This window comes from Littorina saxatilis, linkage group LG1 (assembly GCF_037325665.1).
Source record: "Littorina saxatilis isolate snail1 linkage group LG1, US_GU_Lsax_2.0, whole genome shotgun sequence".
NCBI classification, from domain to species: domain Eukaryota; kingdom Metazoa; phylum Mollusca; class Gastropoda; order Littorinimorpha; family Littorinidae; genus Littorina; species Littorina saxatilis.
The window spans coordinates 17,565,126-17,591,398 of record NC_090245.1 but is presented as its reverse complement, the minus strand read 5'-3'; the positions used below and the strand labels follow the sequence as shown (position 1 = coordinate 17,591,398).

The 26,273-nt window shown below is 40.1% G+C and overlaps 2 protein-coding genes across 2 annotated transcripts in view; one reads left to right on the top strand and one right to left on the bottom strand.

The window, feature by feature from the left end:
- Window positions 1-304: 304 nt before the first annotated feature.
- Window positions 305-15,597, bottom strand: LOC138963255 (conserved oligomeric Golgi complex subunit 4-like; the record flags this gene model as incomplete). Its single annotated transcript, XM_070335322.1, is given in 21 exon segments — window positions 305-396; window positions 680-808; window positions 1,307-1,408; window positions 1,818-1,901; window positions 2,086-2,232; window positions 2,518-2,577; window positions 2,785-2,847; window positions 3,131-3,356; window positions 3,652-3,737; window positions 4,071-4,189; window positions 4,899-4,941; window positions 7,340-7,436; window positions 7,786-7,841; window positions 8,212-8,318; window positions 8,641-8,797; window positions 10,077-10,270; window positions 10,893-10,965; window positions 11,309-11,410; window positions 11,691-11,805; window positions 12,434-12,516; window positions 15,460-15,597. Coding segments are annotated over 21 exon segments (2,246 nt in total), but the record flags the coding sequence as incomplete, so codon positions are not given.
- The window catches only part of LOC138963237 (splicing factor 3B subunit 3-like), a 57,236-nt gene continuing 46,534 nt past the window's right edge, over window positions 15,572-26,273 (top strand). The window contains exons 1-5 of the mRNA XM_070335298.1: window positions 15,572-15,686; window positions 16,214-16,454; window positions 25,097-25,267; window positions 25,584-25,756; window positions 26,076-26,217. Coding sequence (XP_070191399.1) covers window positions 16,229-16,454; window positions 25,097-25,267; window positions 25,584-25,756; window positions 26,076-26,217 — 712 coding nt within the window. The 5' untranslated portion in view covers window positions 15,572-15,686; window positions 16,214-16,228. The remainder of the gene's footprint in view (window positions 15,687-16,213; window positions 16,455-25,096; window positions 25,268-25,583; window positions 25,757-26,075; window positions 26,218-26,273) is intronic.

The following is a 26,273-nucleotide window of genomic DNA, read 5'->3' as shown; positions in this document are numbered from 1 at the left end:
ATCTACTCCATTACTGTTATCATTACTATTTACAGTAATATTTCAGTATAGGCGTTAACCAGTAATTACCGGTATTTTACCGGTTGAAATGAGAAAATACCAGAAACTAATTGGCTGCCGGTATAACCTACCGATTGATTTTTAGAACTACCGTTTTTTTCGCTGGTAAAACAACAAAAGCAGTACTCTTGAGTTGGACTCTTACTGGTTCCAATGACCAGCCTACCTTTTTGTTCTGGATAGTTTTTATCATAAAAGTTTGTGTACCAGTTTGAAAAAATATTAGCCCCATCACTGTACTTACCTGAGGTTGAGTGTCTGTCGCACTTCAGTAGGAGTGAGTCTCCAGGTGAGAGGCCCTGAGTTTTGTCCCCAATAATCCATGATCTCTGACACCTGCACAATGACAACTTCTGGTCAATGTTTTTCTCTTATGTTAATATTCAAGCAAGAATATTGGGGAATTTGTTTTGTTACAACTTTTCTGTTCTCCCTTTGCTTTAAACAGTGTTTTTTCAACAATTCATAGGTATTTCGCACTGGCAGGAATACTGCCTGCCTTGGCACCTGTTAAATCAAAGGAATTCTGGCTTTCTGCATTGCCACATGCACAACACACAGACAAAAGAAGGCAAAAATCACATAGGCAAAAAGGCCCAGTCCTTTTTGAAAAGCTCACCCGCTCAAGATTCAAGATGGTGGCCATCTGTGTGAGTCGAGCAAATTTGTCTCGCACAGTCCAGGTAGTGACGGAGGACAGGTAGCCGACCAGAGCTCGAAGCTCCTTGTCAAACTGCAACCCTCCCAACTGAAATGCAAGGCAAAGAAGCACAGCATCACTAAAAATGTAACAAATAAAAGAAATGGGAAAAACACCTGAAGTTGATGCACTTTTTTTCTTCTTTACTTTAACATGCAGAAAAAGGTTAGGTTAACAAATTTAAGCAGAAGTTGACTACACAAATTAATCAACAGTACATTGTATTCTGGGGTTCTATTAAAAGTAAGAATTAATGGCAACCCAAGATGAAAACCATGTTGCTCCTGTTTTTTAAATGCAGTAAATTATCAGCATCTAATCACAAGGTTTACTTGTAAAAGAAAAAAACAAGGTGCACATTTAACAAAACTGAAAGAACACGACTATCAATGCCGCATGATTCACACACACACACACACACACACTCACTCTCTCATGCGCGCGATCACACACACACACACACACACACACACACACACATAACACACCACACAACACACAACACACACACACACACAGACACACAACTCTGTTCTACCAACTGACCCTGTTGAAAGTTGTTTTGCCCACAGCTTTTTCCAGCTGTACGGTGATTTCTGTTGTCACCAAGTTGACAAAGTTGTCATAGTTTGCACTGGTTAGAGAACTCTGAAAAAAGACAAAGGGGGAAAATGTTACGGTCATACCAGCAAAAAAAGTGTAAAACAAGCCCCTTCTGTAGCCAGAACATCTAACTGATTTCCTAGTTTCTCAGAATAAACAAAAATAAAGAGACAAACAATTTACATAAATCAAAAAGCAGACTATCACTTGCATCTGTGCTCAATGATGTACAAGATGTTTTTCTGCATGGATGTGTGTAACCACACTTGATATAAGCATAGTTTGTTGTGTGGTCCGAAGTTTATCTTTTGTATTATATGCCACCCTTTGTCATCTAAATAAAATCATGTTTCAACCAATGATGTACAATTCAAAACAAATGCTTTGTAGACTAAATAACATTGATCATAAACATAGATTTCTCCTATATAAACAATGACAGTGGTATATTTACCTTAAATGTTGACAGCATAGTATCTAAAGTGACAATGCTGCTTTGCACCCAAGGGTCATTTGCTTCGTAGACTGTGAACTCCTCCTGAAATCACATTTAAAAGATATGTTAACAAACATCATAGAAACACTACCAATTTCTTTTAATAAACCTGGTTCTCAACAATTTTTGTGAGAAACAATGAAACCTGACCCACTAACTACTAACACATAGACACACACAAAAATTTGTGAATACTGTCGACAGTTTTAGATAAAAGAATACTTGCCTCTGTGATATTATGGCTTGTTGACAAAAATGAGTCGGCTAAAGGTTTGATGCGCGGTTTTATTGCACTGGAAGACAGTTGAGAAAATCCGAAGTCCACAACATCTTTAAACCTCCCAGACACTGTGCCAAGGTCGCTGAGACAACTCTGTAAACATATACCATGGTATAATCAATTAAAGTCAAGTCAGAAGAAATCTTATCAGCTATTGTTTTTAATTATATAAATAAATCAATATCTCATTCATGCCCCAGTTGATCTCCATAACCCATACATACGTTGTAAACCATCAATGCAGACACAAACCATCCAAATAACATACAAATCATATCATTGTCCTATGGACATTCACACATGTACGCACGCACACGCACATACACACACACATGTACGCACACACCCACACACATTTTCCATAAATAAAACACAAACCTCCAGTTTAGCTTTGCTCTGTTCTGTGCAATGTTGAACGTACAGCTTAGATACTTCATCCTGAAACACACATGAAGTAGCACTTGATTTGGCAAGAAATAAACCTGAACTTGTTATACAAGAAGCATGTGTAGATATTTCTCGGACACACAAATGAACAACAAAAACACTCGGGAACATGCACCCACATCAAACAAACAAAAATGAATAATGTTGCTTGATAGAGATGAGGTAATCAATTTTAGCTAGAATACAGTGCATAATTACCTCCAAGTTGTTCTTCAAGGCCTTGCAGTAGTCACAACTCACTTCACCATTGTTCAGAGATGTCTGCAATAAAAAAAGAATAAATAAACAGAGGGTATACGTTGTTTCTGTCAATGAAAGGGTATGTGAAAACCTACAAATTTGTTTACATTTTAAGAGAGGAAGTATGATTAGCTTTATAGAGAATAGACACGCAGTCAAGATAGTAAATCAATCACTTGTAAAAATTCTACAGGAAATCATCTTCTTCTCCCTACCTATTTCAGGCACGCAGTTAATCAATAAAGGTGGCAACACCAACATCACCATTTTCTCCTGCACTCAACAACAGGACTAAATGACTCACCAAAAAACTAGCTCTGGCCTTGACCTTCTCAGCATCAGAGCTCTGCAGCTTTCCCTGTGTGAAGCTGGCTTGCACAAGGTTGTACGCCTGCAGAAGGTCAAAGCCTGATGGGAACCCCGCACGTAGTCGAGCGTAAAGTACCTCTCGGAAGTCCGACTCCAGAATGGTACAGGCATGATTCAGCATGGCGCACACCCCATCTATACTTGAACTGGAGATAGCTCGCCTGTATTTGAACAAGGGAAAGACTGACTAAATACTTTACTTTACCTTTGTGTGTTTTCATTCCTGTTTACAGAAGTACAACTCTATATAAATGAATGAAATGAATCAAAAGTACCAAAGCTAAAATTGAGGTCTGTATCTGAGACACAAACTCAAGTGCATGAAATACATGGTTAGTGCTGAAAGTGATCTAAACTATTACGTGATGATTTCACAATTGTATTCACAAACTAACCCAGCTTTTATAAATGAATACAGATTTTTCTTAAGTTCAATGTGTGCAAACAACTGCTTACCTGACAGACTTTTTCACAATGAAGAATGTGTCATCCACCATACTGGACGTTTGTTGACTCTCCTCAATGGCATCCATGTTGACAGCCTGGAAAGATCATTCGAAACATTTTCATGAAGAAATGATAAAGGGTCTCATACATTTTCACATTTTTAATGGATCAAGAGCAGGGAAAAACACCCTACCTTATAGAAGACTCCCTCCCTTTTAAGACCTTGTTTTCTCAGATTTTCTTTTTATAACCTATGTAAGTTTACCCCCATATTGAGACACTGATTACTTAGGCGAGTCAAAAATGCAACTGTACGGGGTGGAAGCTACTGGCTCCTTTCAGAGGAGAAAAATCTTGCAGGAATAAAAGGGTACTGAGGCTTCTGACTGACGTAGGCTGTGGTATATGTTTCATAACGAAAATGTTACCTTCAGAATCATTTCCCGCATGAAATATTCCTCCATCATGATATAGACTCCAATCAACTCTTGCATCATGCGGCTCATCTCACAGCTGGACCAGAATGTTTCCACTTCCGCTATTCTGCCTGTAAATTGAAAAAAAAGAAGTCATTTTGATGTCTGCCTTGACAGGCCATGTTCCAACAAAACTCATGGAAAGCAAGCTAAAATTGTATTGTACGAGTTTTTATGTGAAGAAACCAGAAAAGAAACCATCATACCAGTTCTGATTAGATACATTTTTGTTGTTTGCAAGCTTTTTCTACATCAAAACACCTTTTTTGACTATTTTTTGTGAGAATGTTACCCTTTATTTGTGAGAAAATTATCCATTTTTGTTGGATGTATGCTTCTGCCTTTTTGCTAACACCTGTTTACAGGTAAACACAGTTGTACGGATCATCAAAAAAGTGCGGGGCGGGGATGTAGCTCAGTCGGTAGCGCGCTGGATTTGTATCCAATTGGCCGCTGTCAGCGTGAGTTCGTCCCCACGTTCGGCGAGAGATTTATTTCTTTGTGTGCAGACTCTCCTCGGTGTCCGAACACCCCCGTGTGTACACGCAAGCACAAGACCAAGTGCGCACGAAAAAGATCCTGTAATCCATGTCAGAGTTCGGTGGGTTGTAGAAACACGAAAATACCCAGCATGCTTCCCCCGAAAGCGGCGTATGGCTGCCTAAATGGCGGGGTAAAAACGGTCATACACGTAAAATTCCACTCTTGCAAAAAACACGTAGTGTACGTGGGAGTTTCAGCCCACGAACGCAGAAGAAGAAGATCAAAAAAGTGCTATACCTCTCCTGCCTTCTTCATCTGGCACTTCCATTTCCAGATCTCCCTGTCAACAAACAGATTGAAAGTACAGACTTATACAAGTTAAAGGGCTAAGAACAGCACCACAAGAATCACAATACTTAAAATAAGAAGCTAGAGGCACACTATGGGAGGTAAAGAGAAACAAAGACACCTGGAAGGCGATGAAAAAGGAGCATGAGACAAAGAGGCATACATGCGGGACAGGTTGACCAGTGATAGTGGGCTTACGGAAGGAGATTCCCCAATAGTGGTGACGGAAGAAGAGGTGGAGAGGGGGCTGAAGAATGTTAATGCTAGCAAGGCGGGGGGACCAGATGGGATGATGCCCAAAGTTTTAAAACTATGTGCAGAGCAACTTAGTTATATTTTTTCAGTCATTTTTAACATGTCGCTTGGTGCTAGCAGGGTACCGGCCCTATGGAAAACTTCATGCATTGTTCCTGTGCCAAAGAAAAAGACTGTGATAACCATGAATGACCTGAGACCTGTGGCACTTACTTCTGTTTGTATGAAAGTCTTTGAGAGAGTTGTTTTGTTCAAATTGAGTGATTGTGTGAAAGATTTTATTGATCCATGTCAGTTTGCATACAGGAAAAACAGGAGTGTTGATGATGCTGTGTTGAATGTTTTAAACAAGATCTACTCTCATTTAGAAAAGCCTGGCTCTTATATTCGCTTGATGTTCTTTGATTTTTCCAGCGCTTTTAATACTATACAGCCTCATTTAATGGCGGAGAAGCTTTTTAGCATGAATGTCCCAGCAGCCACCATCCTCTGGGTTATGGACTACCTGACAAACAGGCCACAGTATGTTAGGGTGGGGGGGCAATCAGTTTCAGACACAATCTGCACAAACACAGGGGCACCACAAGGCACAGTACTCTCACCTTTTCTTTTTTCTCTCTACACAGCAGATTTCAGAAGTTCTAGTGACTCCTGCCCCATAACCAAGTTTGCTGACGACACTGGACTGACCGGACTGCTGACTGTTGACGACGACTCTGACTACAGGCAGGAGGTAGATAGGTTTGTGGGGTGGTGTGAAAACAACTATTTAGAGCTTAATGTGGGGAAGACAAAGGAAATGATAATGGACAACAGGAGGGGGGAACATGTACACAGGGAGATAGTGATCAAGGGGGAGGTCGTAGAGAAGGTAGAGCAGTATAAGTATTTGGGGGTGATTATAGACAATAAGTTGACATGGAAACCAAACTCTGATGCCCTTGTGAAGAAACTCCACTCTCGCCTGTACTTTTTGAGAAAACTCAGGTCTTTTAACATCAGACAAGAAATCCTTCAGATGTTTTACACTTCAACGTGCAATAGTGTGTTGTACTTTGGCTCCGTGTGTTGGGGTGGCAACATCAACAAGCAAGACAGGGATAGATTAGATAAATTCATCAGGAAAGCAAGTGGGGTGGTAGGGAGGAAGCAGGACAATTTCACATCAACACATGAACGACGACTGACTGACAAGGTACAGAAGATTTTGGCTGACGACTCGCACCCACTCAGACCGGAATTTGACAGTAGACGGACAGACAGGAGCAACAGATTCAGACAACCAACCGCAAGATCCACACGCTACAGAAATTCGTTCATTCCATCTGCAATTCACATCTTCAATTCTCAGGTGGGGCGGTAGATGCTGGTGTTGTCGCTCTGATGCACGGGGTCAGTGTTCTGTATTGTTTCAGTATTGTTGATTTTGTTTTGCATTCTACTCTCTTAATTAATCTTAGACAACATGTGATAACCGGCAAGGTGCTGACTTTCTTTTGTGCATTGTTGATTGTGAATGCATGTTAATTTATTTTTAATATACTTTCTTATGTGATAACCAATGTGCTATATTTTCTCAGGACAAAGAACAAATGTTTATTTTGAATGTTTTATGTATGTTATTATTACGGACACAAACGCTCAGCAATGTAATTTCTCTTTTAGAGATTAATAAAGTTATTGTATTGTATTGTATTGTATTGTATTGTATGTCAAGGAGGATAGGGGGAGAGTTGGGCAACATCAGTTCAGGGATTGCATTATCCCGAATTTTCCAGTGTTTTACCAATAAAAAACCAAAAATACTGGACATGAAATAGGCATGTCTACCCTTAATATTTTGTTTGAAATATTTCTCTCTTAGAATTTGCAATACATTCAGTTGATTTGACCGGTTGACATAGTCGAATGACCGGTTCTTATCAGAGCCAGGATTTGTGCTTGTAGAGAACTACTGGTTTGAAAAAGGCCCGGCAGGAACACAGCATTTGCATGCAGGCTGGTCTAATAGTAATACAGTGGAACCCCCCCTTTTAAGATCCCCAAATTTAAGACTCCCTCCTTTGACCTTGTTTTCTCCGATTTTAGGTCTTAAAAGGGAGTTCCACTTTACCATGCAGAAGGTTACTACTCACCAGAGCCCGTCGCCGCATGAATCGACTGTACAGCTCAGCCCTTGCACTCATCAGAGCCATCTCTGACAGCACTACGTCTAGCTCTCTTGGGTCAAGTCTGCGTCAAAGATTATAAAAAACAAACATTCCATCTCAAACAAATTTGTGATTGAGTGTTACTGGCCACAATTTACTCAAATTCACCCCAAGAAAACTTTTTAAATTAGCACAGGCATGTGTGTCTGCATGTAGAAGTATGGTTGCCAGTTTGCGTAAGAAAAAACTGCACTACGCTTGGGAGCAAACTACATTTACTGCCAAGATGCAAAATAAATATAAAGCTAGGTGATGTAAGCAAACAAAACTATGCACTCATTTGTGTCTTCTAAAAATCATTTTGATACACCGAGAGTCTGCGATTCAAAAAGTACATGTTATATTCTTTGTGCTTCCTGCTCTTCACTCACTTTTCTGCACCGGTCTGTTTCTGTTGCATTGCCATGCTCTGCTGTACTAGCTTCGCCTGAAAGTATTCAACAATTCATGGGTACTTTCATCTGTAACACTGAAACAATCTTCTACATGCATTTCATATCATCAAAAGCAACAAGATGGCACCAACAATAACAGGTGCTAATCTTCCTCTTCTTTTTCAGAAAAAAATTAACATTAACACATATTTTTAACATCAAGAATGCCAACTGTTAAGCCATAACAGTTTTATTTTATTTTTGAGTGTTTTATTTACTGAGCAAAACTGTCTAGACACAACTATTATTCTTTTTACCTCTCAATCAAATCATTCTATGATTTAACTTCTTTAATTTCATCAAATGCATTCAGAAGAAATGGAAGGGAAACAATAAAACACATTTTCAAATACATGTACTTACCAATCTTTCATACTGTCGCCGTGACTTAAACTGCTCCATAATTTTACGAGACTGCCTGTCGCACTCTTTCTGAAGAATCTGCAACATGCCAAGTAACCGTCCTGGCCCTGAAACAAAGGGTAAAAACAGATGATAAAGATCCAGACAAATCATGACGGATGCCTTCACGCCCACTTGCCATTACTGGATATTCAAGAGGAATAAACAAACAAACAAAAAAAAACAAATGAAAAACAGTCATATATAATGTAAAAACCCACTCGTTCAAAAACATGAGTAAACGTGAGTTTTAGCCCATGAACAAAGAAGAAGAAAAACAGAAAGAACATCATCCACTGGGGATATTGTTTCAGAGCATACTTGGGATACTGCTACAAATAACCACCAAGCATATAACTGCACATCACAATAATGAAACTTGCTGCTTACCATAGTAAGTTTCCACAAGTGGCTGATGGATCTCCACAACTCGCGCAATGCCCTCAAACAGGAGTGTGATGGTGTCGGCAAAGAGCACAGTCCCTCTCTTGTCTTCCTCTGATGTGTGTAGTGCTAATTTTAAATTGTTGTCTGCTTTTTCTGACAGCTGAAAAAATGAGTCAAAATGTTCATGGTAATGCTGGCACAGTGGAACCTCCCTTACAAGACTTTCCATTTTAATCAATCAATCAATCAATGAAGCTTATATCGCGCATATTCCGTGGGTACAGTTCTAGGCGCTCTGCAGTGATGCCGTGTGAGATGAAATTTTATACGGCCAGTAGATTGCAGCCACTGCATGTCGGCACATATTTACCTTTCACGGCCTTATTCCAAGTCACACGGGTATGGTAGACAATTATTAACTGTGCCTAAGCAATTTTGCCAGGAAAGACCCTTTTGTCAATCGTGGGATCTTTAACGTGCACACCCAATGTAGTATACACGGGGGGTGGTTCGGACACCGAAGAGAGTCTGCACACAAAGTTGACTCTGTGAAATAAATTTCCGCCGAACCTGGGATCGAACTCGCGCTGACAGCGGCCAACTGAATACAAATCCAGCGCGCTACCAACTGAGCTATATCCCCGCCCCTTTGTATTAGACTGAAACCATAACTCATTCAACTGCGACTCTAGCATTACGAAAAACAAGAAGAGCAAACGCTCGATCGAGTCACTTTCGCAGTTCTGAATATTATATGAGGCATCAGATGGACAGGAAGAAATTGCTATTCACAACACAATGAGTCACGTTCACATAAAATTTGAGCCCGGTCACTTTTATAGTTTCCGAGAAAAGCCCAACGTTAAGTTGTGTGTTGCCGAACAGAAAAGGCTAGTTATCTCCCTTGTTTTTCTGATAACGTTCGTAAAAGGCTACAGATGTAAATACTTTGATGTAAAGAATAATCCTACAAAGTTTCAATCACATCCGATGAACTTTGTCAAAGATATAAAATGTCTAATTTTTCCTTTGACGCTGACCTGTGACCTTGAAAAAGGTCAAAGGTCAACGAAACCATCGTTAAAGTGTAGAGGTCATTGGAGGTCACGACTAAACAAAATATGAGCCCGATCGCTTTGATAGTTTCCGAGAAAAGTCCAACGTTAAGGTGGTGTCTACGGACGGACGGCCGAATGGCCGGCCGGCCGGCCGGCCGGACAGACTAACACTGACCGATTACATAGAGTCACTTTTTCTCAAGTGACTCAAAAATCACAAGCATCAATATTATTCCACTTTTTTTTAATGACAAATTCATAACACGGCATCTACAATTCACTGCAGTAAGCTGCTCAAATAGAAATTTTTCATGGGTGAACCAAACTTTCTTCAAACATATATATAACAATCAGCTTCAACTGCAAGCCTGTAATGCGTACCTGAGCAGCCAGGTACTTGCTGAACTTTGTTATGCCCTCAGTGTGCATTCCCAGAAGAGGGAAGATTTTGAAGAACCGTTCTACAGATGCAACATCTTGGCTGTGCACTGCAGCATCAAACTTGCTGTTGACTATATTCTTCAGCTTCTCTTCAGACTCGTACAGAAGCTTGAATGAAGTGTCAAGGGTACCACCTGGAAGCAAAAAATGCTTTTATTGAATGCGGATAAACTTGTTCAACAGACAATCATCTCTTTTTGAATTACTTCACTTTGAGGGTGCTGATGGTTTCTCAGCAAATAAATGAACATTTTCCATCATTTACAGTGTTCTTTCCTGGCCTTGGTCTTCGGTCATTGACGCATAACTTTTGTATCTGACACATTTGTCTGGCCCCTGGTCAGTCCACTGTCGGATTGTTTTGACATGTAGGAGTCATCTGACCATCAATTTTCCTATCAAGACAGGACATTTGGACCTATACATATTTTCAAATGAGGTCCAACTGACCTTTTTCTGCTCTCAGGATGGGAACAACACTGCATTTAGAGTCCTCATTTTCTTTAAATCAAGCAGATTGATATTAGCAAAAAAACAGTTGAACTGTGCAAAACCTGAAAAACACAAAATCATACATCAGACTCAAGTGAAAACAGGGAAAAAAAACTAATTATCATATCACACTTACATCTCAAATCTGCAGCATCGCCTTGCCCGTGCACTATCCCAAAACATCCAATGATCTCAATTCCCTAGAAAAATCCCACAAACTGCAAACTCTATTAAAAGTAAAGTTTAAACAGTCTGAAATCTTACCTTCATTAGTTTCTGTGCCCATTCGTATCACTGTCTCATCAAGATTGCGGAATCTGTGTACGTGTCCTGCAGCCTGAAGACGAAAAGAAAAGAATGGAAAATTGCAAGCATAGTATAAGTACCACCAAAAAAAGAAAAAAGGGGGGAACTGTGGAAGACCTATGCCAAACTTGCCAGTTCATAACATCAGCAGGCCTAAGACTATGAATGACATGGACACAACCGTCAAACACTGATGAAAAGAAGAAGACAAAAAAAAACACAATAAATAAATGTACACAGAACACACATTACTGTTAGCTTATGTTCAAATGTGATATCAAAATACATGGGTCGCACATCCTCGCTTGCAGACAACACAATCTATCTCTTTATCAAATACAGTGCAAAAATATTCAGCCTGAAAAGCAACCTACCTTTTCATAGTCTTCATTCTGCAGTGCAATCTGAACTCCATCAGTGCAAAACTTTAAGTCCAGGATATCTTCCACCCTTTCTGAGCATTCCACCACACGACTCTGTAAAAGAGCAAATAATAATTGACAAGTGTTAAAGACAAACCGTGTTTTCACCCTAAACAAAGCAATGCAGCTAGCGAGTGGTCTAATAGTGTTAATGTTCTGTCACAAAAATGTGGCATTCTTTCAATTTTTTTTTTAAAGATCAAGCAAGATAACTTCAAGAAACATAAATAATACACTTCCAACCAAGATGAATTTTATCCAGCATGTATGATTTTGCGTCAGTAGTTGATCAAGCAGAACCTAACAAATGACCTTGTAGAATTTATACACTGACCTTGGCCAAATCAAGTTTCCGGACTTTCCCACTGACATTTTCGGCAAGAGTGGATGTAAAGGATATCATGCTGTTCAGTTGTCTGGAATCTGTTTCAAGGATCTGTAGATTTGGTCTGAAAAGCAAGTGTAGCATCGATATCAAATGATAGTAATACTCTCGCCATTGATAGATACACCAACTGACAGCTAATAATTACATACTTAGTTAGTATGAATGATACATTACCTTACATGTACAGGCATGTGTATACATGTAGACATAAAGGCTACACTCACACCCACACACTTATTTTCTTTCCTCCTCATAAATCAGTTTGATGAGAAAAAAATATTCAAGTAGGAAGTAAGCTGCTTTTACTCGCAGTTAAAGTTTTAGGAACATAAACCAGGAAATGATGGGCAAAAAAACCAACTGAATCATTACCTGCACTTTTGATAAGATTAAATATGGAATCTTACTTAGACCTGTAAGTCTAAGTGATATTTTTAATTTCATGTACAGCATGGTTACATTTTTACAAATTTAGTTCCCTTTGAGTTTACGTAATTAAAGGCAAATTCTGTCTCGTAAAAACTGTTCAGCTAACCATCTCAGACCTAACCTGGTTTTTACCTAGGATAAGACCATCCCTCCACTTGGTCACCAAAAATAAACAGCCTACAGTAAATGCTCTCTATGCACAGTTCAAATTTGTTGATGAAATAATTTTGTAAAAGCTACAGGCCTGCAGTAATACTCACAACATCTTGTGCAGACTGGACATTTTGCTCTCAAGTGTGTTTTGGTGCTCCAGTAAACCTTTCAGGTCTTCCTCAACCTCTGCCTGTTAGAAAATATCAATGATCAATTAGTGAAGTTTAAAATCAAGAGTGTACTGTAACTGATAAAAATCTACCAAATGTTTAAATTAGCTCTCCAAACACTAGATTTAGAATAGATCTAGCAGGTTTTTTCTGGCATAAGGGTTAAGGTCAGATCTGGTGCCGATTGTCAGCAGATCACATGGATCAGGACAGCTAGGGTGATCATTCCTCATCTTGTTATTACCTAGCACTAATTTAAAGCTCACGATACTAGTACAGACCAGACTACTTTTCTTTGAAGTTGCAAATTTAACTCGCCATTTAAAAAATTAATTTAATGCCCCTCCTCTATCTTTCTGAGTTTCTCTCTCTTTTTAATCTGCCCTCCTCCCTCTCTCTCTCTCTCATCTGCACATTTACTCGAACAAAATGGCAGTTTGTGACTGTGAGATCTATATTTGCATCGATCAATCAGTGAAGTTTAAAAACAAGAGCGAAACTGATAGAAATCTACCAAATGTTTAAATAAGCTCTCTAAGCACTAAATTTAAAATAAATCCAGCAGGTTTAGTTCTGGCATAAAGGCTTAGGTCAGATCTGGTGCCGATTGTCAGCAGATCACATGGATCAGGACAGCTAGGGTGATCATCAGTCCTCATCTTGTTATTACCAGCACTAATTTAAAGCTCACGACAGTAGTACAGACCAGACTACTTTTCACTGAAGTTGACAATTCCAGTTCCAGACTTTGTTTTTTATTGTGTGGGTTTTTTTTTTCTTTTTAGTTTTACACTCTGAACTACACAATTTCCCAACTCGACATATTTTATATTAATCTAAATAATGAATGCCCCGCCCCCATCTTTCTGAGTTTCTCTCTATATTTAATCTCCCCCTCTCTCATCAGCACAAGAGAGAGATAAGCAGGCAGGCAGAATAAGGCCTAAAAAAAAAATAGGTGTGGTTACGGTAACCCGACCTACCCTATTTTTAGGGGCCGATCCTATAACTTTTTATTACATTTGTCAAAACAAAAAAAACAAAAAAAAACCGAGTGCAAAAAACGCAATGAAAGCGAAAGCGCCCGTGTCGCACACTTATTTCCCTGTCAAGTAGGTTTAATTTGTACACATTAGAAAAAAAAGTAAAAAAAAAAAAAAGTGTTGATTGCCTACCTACCTACCCTATTTTTTGGGGCTATGTTACCGTAACCACACCTATTTTTTTTGTTGGCCTAACTAACAGTAACAGACGAACACACACCAAAGGAGACAGAGTAAACAGTAGTGTGTGTGTGTGCTTGCGTGAGTGCGTGTTCATGCGCGCGATCTGCGATTCGATCTTCTGTTGCTTTAATGTTTTGTCTTGATCTTCTGCCAATTGGATTTTCTGTCGTTCGATCATATTTATGACAACCACAGAGGGAGGGGAGGGTGGTGCCCTCCAAAGATGGTCAGTCCTATCAGTTTGTTTTTCCCATAGAAACAAAACTGTCACTACAGTACTACGTCTCAGTTTGATTGGTTACTCGAACCAAATGGCAGTTTGTGACTGTGAGAGCTGTATTTGCATTGATCAATCAGTGAAATTTAAAAACAAGAGTGTAACTAATAGAAATCTACCAAATTTTTAACTTAAAATTAGCTCTCCAAGTATTAGATTTAGAATAAATCCAGCGACGGGCGCTGTGGCAGGGTGGTAAGACGTCGGCCTCTTAATCGGAAGGTCGAGGGTTCGAATCCCGGCCGCGGCCGCCTGGTGGGTTAAGTGTGGAGATTTTTCCGATCTCCCAGGTCAACTTATGTGCAGACCTGCTAGTGGCTTATCCCCCTTCGTGTGTACACGCAAGCACAAGACCAAGTGCGCACGGAAAAGATCCTTTAATCCATGTCAGAGTTCGGTGGGTTATAGAAACACAAAAATACCCAGCATGCTTCCTCCGAAAGCGGCGTATGGCTGCCTTAATGGTGGGGTAAAAACGGTCATACACGTAAAATTCAGCTCGTGCAAAAACACGAGTGTACATGGGAGTTTCAGCCCACGAACGCAGAAGAAGAAGAATAAATCCAGCAGTTTTTTTCAAGTATAAAAGCTGAAGTCAGATCTGGTGCCGATTGTCAGCAGATCACATGGATCAGGACAGCTAGTGTGATCATCATTCCTCATCTTGTTATTATCTAGCACTAATCTAAAGCTCACAACAGAAGTACAGACCAGACTACTTTTCACTGAAGTTGCAAATTCTGCTCTCAGACTGCATGTTTTTTTGTGTGTTTTTTCTTTTCTTTTTACACCCTGATTCTGAACTACACAATTTCCCAACTCGCCATTTTTTTTTTAAATGAATTTAATGCCCTTTCTCTTTACTTTCTGATTTAACCTCCCCTCCTCCCTCTCTCTCATCTGCACAAGAGAGATATGTAGGCAGGCAGAATAATTAATACTAATACTAGACAAACAGACACCAAAGGAGACAAGAGTAAACAGTCATACATGTATACATACATGTTCTACAAACAAAACTAGGGTGTGTTTTCTTGTGTGTGTGCTGTCACTACGGTATTATGTCTCAGTTTGGTTGGTTACTTGAACCAAATGGTGACTGTGAGATCTATATATTTATTAGCACCGGTTAACAAAACATTGACTGACGACTGGGTCAAACTAAAATTTCACTCCGTGTTGCAGCAGTCGGTTGATCCTGCTACCGTGCCAGTTTTGCACACACTCAAAAGAATTTAACCCAACAATCACTGTGAAAAAAATGTGTGAAATTGCGGTGTACGGGGTAAACGCAGTGTTAACTCTCTTATAGTGTAGTTAGTTATAAGCTGTCAAGTTTGATAACCCTGAATGAAGGGATCCCGTAGTAACTGCGGGTTTTAGCTGCAAATGTTAGCTTTTGCACCAAAGAAACGCAACTCTAGTACAAGTTGTCTGGAAGCCTGATGTAGTGCACTGACCTCCTGTTCGCTAAGCCGTTCCAAAGCTTTCTTAATGTCATCAATTTCAGTTAAATTTTCCACGGAATCCATAGACGCCAGGGACGTGGCATCACCCATGGACGTCGCCATCTTGGCACTGACAGATGCATGTCGGGAATCCGGAAGTTGTGCAGACGTTTCGTTACGGCAAAGATACGGACGTCTTCAAAGAAATGTGCTAAAATCCAATCTCATCCATAGCCTAGGTGAGACCAAATTACTTTTTGATATGCATACTTTGTATGTCAATGTACTTTGAATCTTCACATTTACATATGACCATATGTTGGCGATTGCCACACTCATGAGCTTTGATGTTATACCGGTGTCTCCAGTCCAGAGACGTCGCCATTTCAAATCGTTCATTTTGCATACAGAACAGAAAGAAAATGGGAAGTGATCGGGGCAAAAATGAACTCATAACTGCGGTATCATACGCTGTGCACTTATTATCTAAAGCTGCATGCAACATTAGATCAGTGCAGTTTCAGGGATTTCAATGATTGACTCAATTGAGTTGCAAACATTTACTCGCTGGAGTCGCTGATCACTTGCCTTTTTTTAGTATCAGTAGATTTTCAGCAACGACAATGAGTGAATGATATGATTGTAGGGCAGTTTTTATTTTCATGCAAACTTAACTTAAATACCACCAGTAAAGTAATGTATACATTACATGCATACACAATTGCAATATTTTACACTTTGCTTTCAAAACTTTCTTTTCTTTCAGGCCTGAAAGGGAAACATGTACCTCTACAACCTCACATTGCAACGGTCCACAGGGATCGTCCAGGCAGTTCATGGCAATTTTTCAGGATCAAAACTTCAGGAGATTGTTGTGTCCAGAGGGAAGGTTATTGAACTGTTACGCCATGACCCAAACACTGGCAAGATCTACCCAGTGCTCTCCATTGAGGTCTTCGGTGTTATCCGTTCGTTGATGCCATTCAGACTTACAGGAGGCACCAAAGGTAGGTTTTTACATTTAGTCAAGTTTTGACTAAATGTTTTAACATGGAGGGGGAATCGAGACGAGGGTCGTGGTGTATGTGTCAGTGTGTGTGTCTGTGCGTTTGTGTGTGTGTAGAGCGATTCAGACTAAACTATTGGACCGATCTTTATGATATTTGACATGAGAGTTCCTGGGAATGATATCCCCGGACGTTTTTTTTTCATTTTTCGATAAATACATGGGTGCAGCTACACGCCGGCAGCCGGTTTTTGGTTTCATCTGCTGCCGATGTTTTTGTTCCAGGAGAGTTTTTTGGGGGCATTTTAAATACTAAAAAAGCTGGACCCCAACTTTTGCCGGTTTTTGGAATTTTCCAGGTTGCACCCATGTAACCTTTGATGACGTCATATCCGGCTTTTTGTAAAAGTTGAGGCGGCACTGTCACACCCTCATTTTTCAATCAAATTGATTGAAATTTTGGCAAAGCAATCTTCGACGAAGGCCGGGGTTTGGTATTGCATTTCAGCTTGGTGGCTTAAAAACTAATGGGTGAGTTTTGTCATTAAAAATCGGAAACTTGTAATTAAAATTATTTTTTTATTAAACGATCCAACAACAATTTCATCTTATTCTTCGTCATTTTCTGATTCCAAAAACATATAAATATGTTATATTTGGATTAAAAACAAGCTCTGAAATATAAAAATTATGATCATAATTAAATTTCCGAAATCGATTTAAAAACAATTTCGTCTTATTCCTTGTCGGTTCCTGATTCCAAAAACATATAGATACTAGATGATTACCCGCTTCGCCGGGAGGAAGTAGAGCCGAATACCAGGCTGCGCCTGGGACGCCGGCTTTGCCGGCGCACGAAGAAAAGGAGATAAACGCGCAAAACACTGGAGACCTTCTAAAAATAGTAACGGAATGGGAATATCCGCGCGCCATACGAAGGAAGGGAGGTAAACGCTGAAAACACTGAAGGTAAGGAAGAGTTACTGGTAGTGGATCCAGACAAAAAAAAACAAAATCGGTTCAGCGCTGCGTGCTGAGAGCACGTGTTGAAATATCTCATCGACCAGGTTGTGTCCCGGGTGTACCTGAATATGGCCACCAAATTTGAAACAGATCCATCGAGAACCTTGGCCGCGCATCGCGAACAGACACAGACACAAGTCGTATATATAGATATGTTTGGATTAAAAACACGCTCAGAAAGTTAAAACGAAGAGAGGTACAGAAAAGCGTGCTATGCAGCACAGCGAAACCACTACAGCGCTGAACAGGCTCGTCAGTTTCACTCCGTTTTGCACAAGCGGCGGACTACGGTCATTGTGAAAAAATGCAGTGCGTTCAGTTTCATTCTGTGAGTTCGACTGAGCTTGACTAAATGTTGTATTTTCGCCTTACGCGACTTGTTTGGTATTACACCTGACAATTTCTATTAAAATTACCAAATAAAAGAAGGCAAAAGCTATACGCACTCCGAGTATATACAGGAGTGATGATTCTGTGTAGTGTATATGTTAGGCGTGTTTGATCGATCTGCGCGATCGTGCTGCGCGTTTGGTAGATCGATCAAACGCGCACACATCAATCGATGTGTGCGCGTTTGATCGATACAAAGAATACAAGAATCGTTAAAACGCGCAGCTCTTATATACTTGCGCATTTGGACGATCCGTCTCACAAATCACCATACATGTACTACGCACACACGTCTGCTGGCAATGACCGGAAGTTATGACCGGAAGTAGGCCTAGCTATAAGTGTCTAAACAACAATCTGTAGGACATTTAAAAAAAAAAAAGGATTATATTGTACCAAACACTTACCTCAAAGACATCACATCACAGGTATGCGTCGAGGTTGCACCTGATCATCCATTTCACATGTATTAGCTCATTGAGTGTTTAATTGTCCTTTAATAGCAAATGATTTAAAAGTTTTTGTCCCGTGTTATTATAGTCACAAGACGTATTTTAAAATTACCATGGAGTCCCATGAAAGGCTTAAAAGTTATAAGATGTACTTCTTATCCTCTGCACGACGTCAAGCTATAAGCATGGGTGAAAGTAGCCCGTCAATTGACTGAAATCCGTCAATCTGAAAATAAGTCTGACGGAAATTCCGTCAATCCGCAATTTTTATTAAAAAAAAAAATTTTTTTTTAAGCGGAACGCGTTTTCGAACTGCTATGCGGTAAACCCCGTAGGTGAGGTTTCTTCGCTTTCGGATTCGCTCTGCATCACGATAAAAAAAAAAGTTCTCGCGTTTTGGCAGGCATTACGAAGTGGTGACATGATTTCTGCAACAAAGATGCCGGTTTTGACGGAAAACGCATGGACAGATCTTATTGATGCTGGTCTAGCCAACAAATGGCAATGGGACGGGTTGGAGTTCATGAAACTAAAACTGTGTGTGATAAGTTTGGTGCTTGAAACTCAAGTGCTTTTCCTTGAGAACTTTGCACTATAAGAGATGGGTCATTCTCAGAAATGGTGGTACAGTGAGAGTGAGAGGGGTGACACATTTGAAATCATGAAAAAGTAAATTAAAATTATTTCTACCACGACTTTTTTCATCTGAATCTATTCCTGAGACATTAAAGCATTGTTGTATGTCAATAAAAATGGTTTCTATACGTTGGTGTTGTCTTTGTGTGCTTTTCAATTGCGAAGTTCGGCCGTTTCCGGATCGCCGAAGCGTTACACGACTTTCGTGATCAACAATATGTTCAGTCTCATGGCTAAATGCAAACATGCAAACACCAACAAATTACTGCAATCGACAGTCAGGACTTCAGTATTGGACGTAGCAACACATCTTTGCAAAAACTCACGCTGAATTTGAAGTTAGGGGCTTCGAACAAAAAATTTTGAATGTCGTAACGCATCGTTTCCAGACTCGACGCCCGAACATCGGACAGCAATGTGCTGCATGACTTTGCCACATCACGGCTATTTTTAGCTCTTTAGCGCGCAGGAAGTTCGAACAAGAAAATAGTCCTTTGAATCACAGCCAAATATTCACAGAAAACACCAGAATCATATCATTTGCTGAAACTCATGGCGTCGTTTCCTGACCTACGTCACGACTGAAGATGGTTTTTACTAAATTGTCGAGCCTGCAAAGCTTTGTCACAAACTTACACACCGCGGTTGGCGACAATGTAGCGTCGGAAAGATATCGAGTGCAACAGTTTCTCAACGCGCGAAGTTTAGCGGCAACAAAGTAGCCAAGAAGTTCTCGTATCTTCTGATCGTGGATGTTCGACATTCAACAAGTACTTAAAATGGGTAATCTGAACGCAACAGGAACTTTCAACAAATACAGCAAACTCTGACGAATTGTGTTTTGTGTAGTTATTTTGGGTCAGACGGGTTTTGCCGGCAAGAAAGGCCAAACAGTGCAGATTCATGTCTGTCGCACAGGAACCGAAAGTGGTTCAAGCATTTCGTTTCTGTGTTATGACATTCACCTTAGTCAGTTCCAAATGTCATTTTTTTACCAATATTAGTTGAAGTCCTTACCTTTCATAACTAGAATGTGTTGGGTAGAACACAAAAATACTGCAGAACTGATAAAAAATGCACAAAGGATTGAAGGCTTAGGTGGTTTAAAGTTGGAATTTGATTTCCATGTTACAACATTCATCACGTAAATACAACACTTTAAAACGTCTCTTATTCAGCAACCAATTACTCTTTTTGTCTAATTTTTGCATTATTATGTATAGCAAACAATAGACTTCATAGTAAAAACAATTATTTTGTATTTCTTGACACTTTATTTTTTACTTTGTATGTAACACTTTGTACCACCATTTCTGAGAATGACCCAGATGCTACTGCTTAGTTGCTACTTTGTGCAGTGCTACATCATGCTGTTTGCAGGTGTGACATTCTGTTTCATCATTTATTTCAATGCCTGTCTGGCAATGTTTGCTTCTTATAATTAAATACTTCGAACTTTTATTTCAGTTGTTCAGTTGTTCAGTTTCTATTTCATTTAGTAATTGGCTGTTGTCAATGTTAATTGTTATCAATTGTGTCGTTGTGTTGGAAGATGCAAGTGTGAAAAGATACAAAAGAAAAATGATTACTTCTGTGAATTGTTTTGATTTTGTTTACCCTTTTACCCTTTAATTTTGTTTACCCTTCATTAGAATCTGAAGGTATTTTTTTGACCTGCATGATAGTGACAAAAAGTGTATTTTTTTGCCAGGAAAGGCCACAAAATCACAATGTATAATGCAAAAATTCGTTGCCCCCCTGGACCCCCTAACGGGGCCCTGCCCCGTACCCCGCCAGGGCCTGGGCGGCCCCTGGACCCCTGCCTCAAAAAATGTTCAGTCAATTTGATTTTCATAGGTTTCACCCATGTATAAGATGTACTTCTTATCCTCTGCACGACGTCTGCTTCCCTGTCGTCTACTTCTACTTCTCGTCCTGTGCACATTTGGAGCAAGCCCACCGTCTCCTGGCTTGTCGAAGCTGTTTTGCAGTTTTGATGCCCACACAGCTTGCATGGAACCATTCTTTACATGAGTCACACTCAAACATAAGTGTACCATTGTCAGGTCCTCTACAGAGACAAAAAACTTCCACAAGTTGAGTGTGAAGCACTTGTGGCTTTCGAAACTTTGAAGCAGAAGGAAAGGGTGAAATGTCATGTTCAGAGAGGCACTTCCTTAAATGGTCTCTGACACCAATGTACTCCAGTTGCGTTGGGTCATCTGCACTCAGCCCCCCGCGGGTTAGGGGGAGTCCCATATTGGTTGGGACGAGAAAGAATTTACCCGATGCTCCCCAGCATGTCATAAGAGGCGACTAACGGATTCTGTTTCTCCTTTTACCCTTGTTAAGTGTTTCTTGTATAGAATATAGTCAATGTTTGTAAAGATTTTAGTCAAGCAGTATGTAAGAAATGTTAAGTCCTTTGTACTGGAAATTTGCATTCTCCCAGTAAGGTCATATATTGTACTACGTTGCAAGCCCCTGGAGCAAATTTTTGATCAGTGCTTTTGTGAACAAGAAACAATTGACAAGTGGCTCTATCCCATCACCCCCCTTCCCTCCGTCGCGATATAACCTTGAACGGTTGAAAACGACGTTAAACACCAAATAAAGAAAGAAAGAAAGAATCTGCACTCAATACTGAGCTATTGTGTTGCACTGTAGGTGAGGGAGATTTTAACTTCAAATACAGTAAAACCTGCATCTAGCGGACCCTTATTTCGGCGGACACCTTAGCATAACAGACAATTCAAGTGAGGACGGATGTATTTTACTCTCAAAAACACCTTAAAAGAGCGAACACTTCAAAGACGCGGACACCCTTTTTTGGTCCCGATTGGGTTCGTTACTTGTCAACAACGGACAAACCCTTGAAGCAGACAGCTTTTAGCAGACGCTGGTCCGCCATCTTGGTTCTGCAAATACAATCTCGCTGGCGATGTGAACGCGCGAGAAGCTTATTTTGTAAGCCAATGACAGCACTTGAAAGAAGTTGATTTTTGTATGGTGCACGCTCATTGGTCGATGCCGTGAACTCACAAACATTTCGGGTTTCTACTTTCTGTACTGTGATGCATCTTCGTCTCATCCTTCGTCTTCGTCTCATCATGCCAAAACGAAAAAATTTGACTTTAGAAGAGAGAGTCGATGTCATAAAGACCGTTCGAAAAGTTGCTGATGAGCTGAATTGAGGAAAAACTCAAATTTCCAACATAAAAGCTGATCGAACACAAATTCTCAGTCAGTGGGACTCCGGTGCCAGATCGACGGCAAAATGTGTTAAGAGAAGAAAAACAACCTATGACGAGTTGAACGAAGAACTCTTCGAGTGGTTTTCAACAGCTCAATCAAAGAATCTTCCAGTGAATGGCCCATTGCTTCAGATAAGAAACCGATTGCACCCCTCTCTCTCTCTCTCTCTTTCTCTCTCTCCTCTCTCTCTCTCTCTCTCTCTCTCTCTCTCTTTCTCTCTCTCTCTCTCCTTTTCTTTCAAGAAAACAAAAAAACAAAAACTTGAGGGCTTCAAAACTTTGAGTTTTAATAATCACTGTGGCAAAAAAGAATCAGTGACTGTTGGGTGTTTTTTTTCTCAAATAAAATGTTGGCGCATTCATATTCATAAGGACACCTTGCTACAAAGGACAGTGGCAAGGCTCCCCAAGAGCGTCCTTTGCTCGCAGGTTTTACTGTATTACACTTTGAGGTCTCGAGCGTGGCGACGATTCGAGTTTCCGAGTCTCTCTGTTCGTATTTGTGTACTGTTTTCTTTATCTCACTCACACTGTTCACGGCAAGTTAAGTTAATAACTGACCCTATGCTCCCATTCATTTCGTATACGTTTGGAAAGTATATCAAGTAGCGATAATTTCAAGCATGACCGACATTATGTTGTGGTCTGGCTTCGAAATGCATTGACCAATCGCCGAAAGGCGCTGACGTCATTGCATGAAAGGATTTCCCTACCCAAACTCCTCTATTCTCGATGACATACAAAGAAATTTGTTCGGGAGGACGACGACGATCTATGGACGGTTTATCATATAAAGGGAAGCAAGCGGTTAAAAACGGGTGTCGATAGAGCCAATGAACAGTGATATAAACTTGTAGTATTTCATCCACTTGTGATAGGGTCTGTTAGATCGAATTATACAACTTACAAGTAGAGTCAGTAAAGATTTTAATTTTGATGGGGTGTTTGTGTTCATGTTTTTATTAATACTGAAAGTTAAAATCAAGCCAGTTCGTAGTTCACTGAAAGTTTTGCACCATTTTTGACTCACATGCGAAGCAAAAGTGAGTCTATGTACTCACCCGAGTCGTCCGTCCGGCCGGCCGGCCGGAAAACTTTAACGTTGGATATTTCTTGGACACTATTCAGTCTATCAGTACCAAATTTGGCAAGATGGTGTATGATGACAAGGCCCCAAAAAACATACATAGCATCTTGACCTTGCTTCAAGGTCAAGGTCGCAGGGGCCATAAATGTTGTCTAAAAAACAGCTATTTTTGAGTCACTTGAGAAAAAGTGACTATGTAATCGGTCAGTGTTAGTCTGTCCGGCCGGCCGGCCGTCCGTCCGTAGACACCACCTTAACGTTGGACTTTTCTCGGAAACTATCAAAGCGATCCGGCTCATATTTTGTTTAGTCGTGACCTCCAATGACCTCTACACTTTAACGATGGTTTCGTTGACCTTTTTCAAGGTCACAGGTCAGCGTCAAAGGAAAAATTAGACATTTTATATCTTTGACAAAGTTCATCGGATGTGATTGAAACTTTGTAGGATTATTCTTTACATCAAAGTATTTACATCTGTAGCCTTTTACGAACGTTATCAGAAAAACAAAGGAGATAACTAGCCTTTTCTGTTCGGCAACACACAACTTAACGTTGGGCTTTTCTCGGAAACTATAAAAGTGACCGGGCTCAAATTTTATGTGAACGTGACTCCCAGTGACCTCTACACTTTGACGTCTGCTTTGGTGACCTTTGACCTTTTTCAAGGTCACAGGTATGTCTTGAAGGAAAAAAATTGAAATATCATATCTCTGAAACTATTCATCGGATTTGATTCAAACTTTATAGGATTATTCTTTACATCAAATTATTTACATCTGTATTGTGTTGTGAATAGCAATTTCTTCCTGTCCATCTGATGCCTCATATAATATTCAGAACTGCGAAAGTGACTCGATCGAGCGTTTGCTCTTCTTGTTCCCATTTTCTCTGAAGTTTTTGAGATTGAATACCTCACCTATATATGATATATAGGGCAAAGTAAGCCCCATCTTTTGATACCAGTTTGGTTTACCTTGCTTCAAGGTCAAGGTCACAGGAGCTCTTCAAAGTTGGATTGTATACATATTTTGAAGTGACCTTGACCCTGAACTATGGAAGATAACTGTTTCAAATTTAAAAATTATGTGGGGCACATGTTATGCTTTCATCATGAGACACATTTGGTCACATATGATCAAGGTCAAGGTCACTTTGACCCTTATGAAATGTGACCAAAATAAGGTAGTGAACCACTAAAAGTGACCATATCTCATGGTAGAAAGAGCCAATAAGCACCATTGTACTTCCTATGTCTTGAATTAACAGCTTTGTGTTGCATGACCTTGGGTCAAGGTCACATGTATTTTGGTAGCAAAAATGTGTAAAGCAGTTCTTAGTGTATGACGTCATTGCTAGGTTTAGTTATTTGACCTTGACCCTGAAGGTCAAGGTCATGTAAAGGTCAAGGTCAAGCATGTGAGTCATATGGGCTTTGCCCTTCTTGGTTTTTTTTTTACCCATTTGCTGTACTGCACTTGTAGAAGGCTGGCAAGATACAATCGAACCTGTCTTGAACAACCACCCAAGGAACCGACTAAAAGTGGTGGTTATACTTATGTTATAGACAGGTGGTCGCTATAGAAAGGTGAATTTTATAATAGAACAAAACTTGACAGGAGTATCCTTTGGGTTGGTCGTACGGGCAGGTGGCCTTGATCAAGAGGTGGTGGCTAAAGCAGGTTCGACTGCAATTGTAGAGTTGTGTAACTGTAAGGTTGAAGAATACACTTGGCATGTTAATCTGCTCTTCGGTTCCAGGGTAACTCTTCTTGCTGTAATTCAGTTGTCATACTATTTCAGATTATGTGGTGATTGGGTCTGATTCTGGTCGGATTGTGATCCTGGAGTACATCCCATCCAAAAACCAGTTTGAGAAGATACATCAGGAGACTTATGGCAAGAGTGGTTGCAGGCGCATTGTACCAGGACAGTATCTGGCTGTTGATCCCAAAGGTCGTGCTGTTATGGTTGGTAAGTTTCACAAATCAGTTGTTGCTGTTGATGCAGCACTGTGCTGATGCATATAACCATCATTACATTTATAAACAGCATTAATGCATAGTTTCCCAAAACTTAACGAAGCTTGAGATTCAGATTTTGTAACAAAATAGTGTGAGCACTTTCTCACACATGCTTGTGAACATTTGTGTGAAAATGGAAATAAGGTGGTTTATTCGTAAAAAGAGAAGAACAGTTGATACCTTTCTGAAGAAATATGTTGATTTGTTGGCACATGATGTATCTAAAAAAGCAATGTTGGTTAAAAGTCTGTATTGGTTGTCAACAGGTGCTGTTGAGAAACAGAAGCTGGTGTATATTTTGAACCGTGACGCACAAGCTCGTCTGACCATCTCTTCACCCCTAGAGGCTCACAAGTCCAACACACTGGTATATCACATGATCGGCATTGATGTCGGCTTTGAAAACCCCACCTTCGCCTGCTTGGAAATCGATTATGAGGTGAGTTGATTGATCAGCAAAGTAATCACAGATGAGATGACTGGCCGGCAAAGTAAGCGACAGGGTAAAATAAATTGCTGTTGCTTTACTTGGAACCAGGTTTAGGGAATAGGTGCGTGTATTCTTGTGCTCTCAGTAGACTGTACTTTTTTTTTTTTTATTGTTTATGCTAGGCTGCAAAGTTGACATAGGTTGCATCAACCTTCCTGTCATACTATTCAAGGTATATTTTTGTCTGATATAATTTTAACCCCAAAGATGCTGAAATTGTTGTGCAGTTTCATGTCAGTGGTACTCAACTGTCTTCATGTCTTTTTAGGAAGCTGACATGGACCCAACAGGAGAGGCAGCCCAGAAAACTCAGCAACTTCTTACATACTATGAACTTGATCTGGGCCTGAACCATGTTGTTCGCAAATACTCTGAACAGCTAGAAGAACACGCAAACTTCTTGATATCAGGTAAGATGCTGGGATGACCCCTTACTGTTTGCAGTGGGGTTTTTGCTCTATTAGGG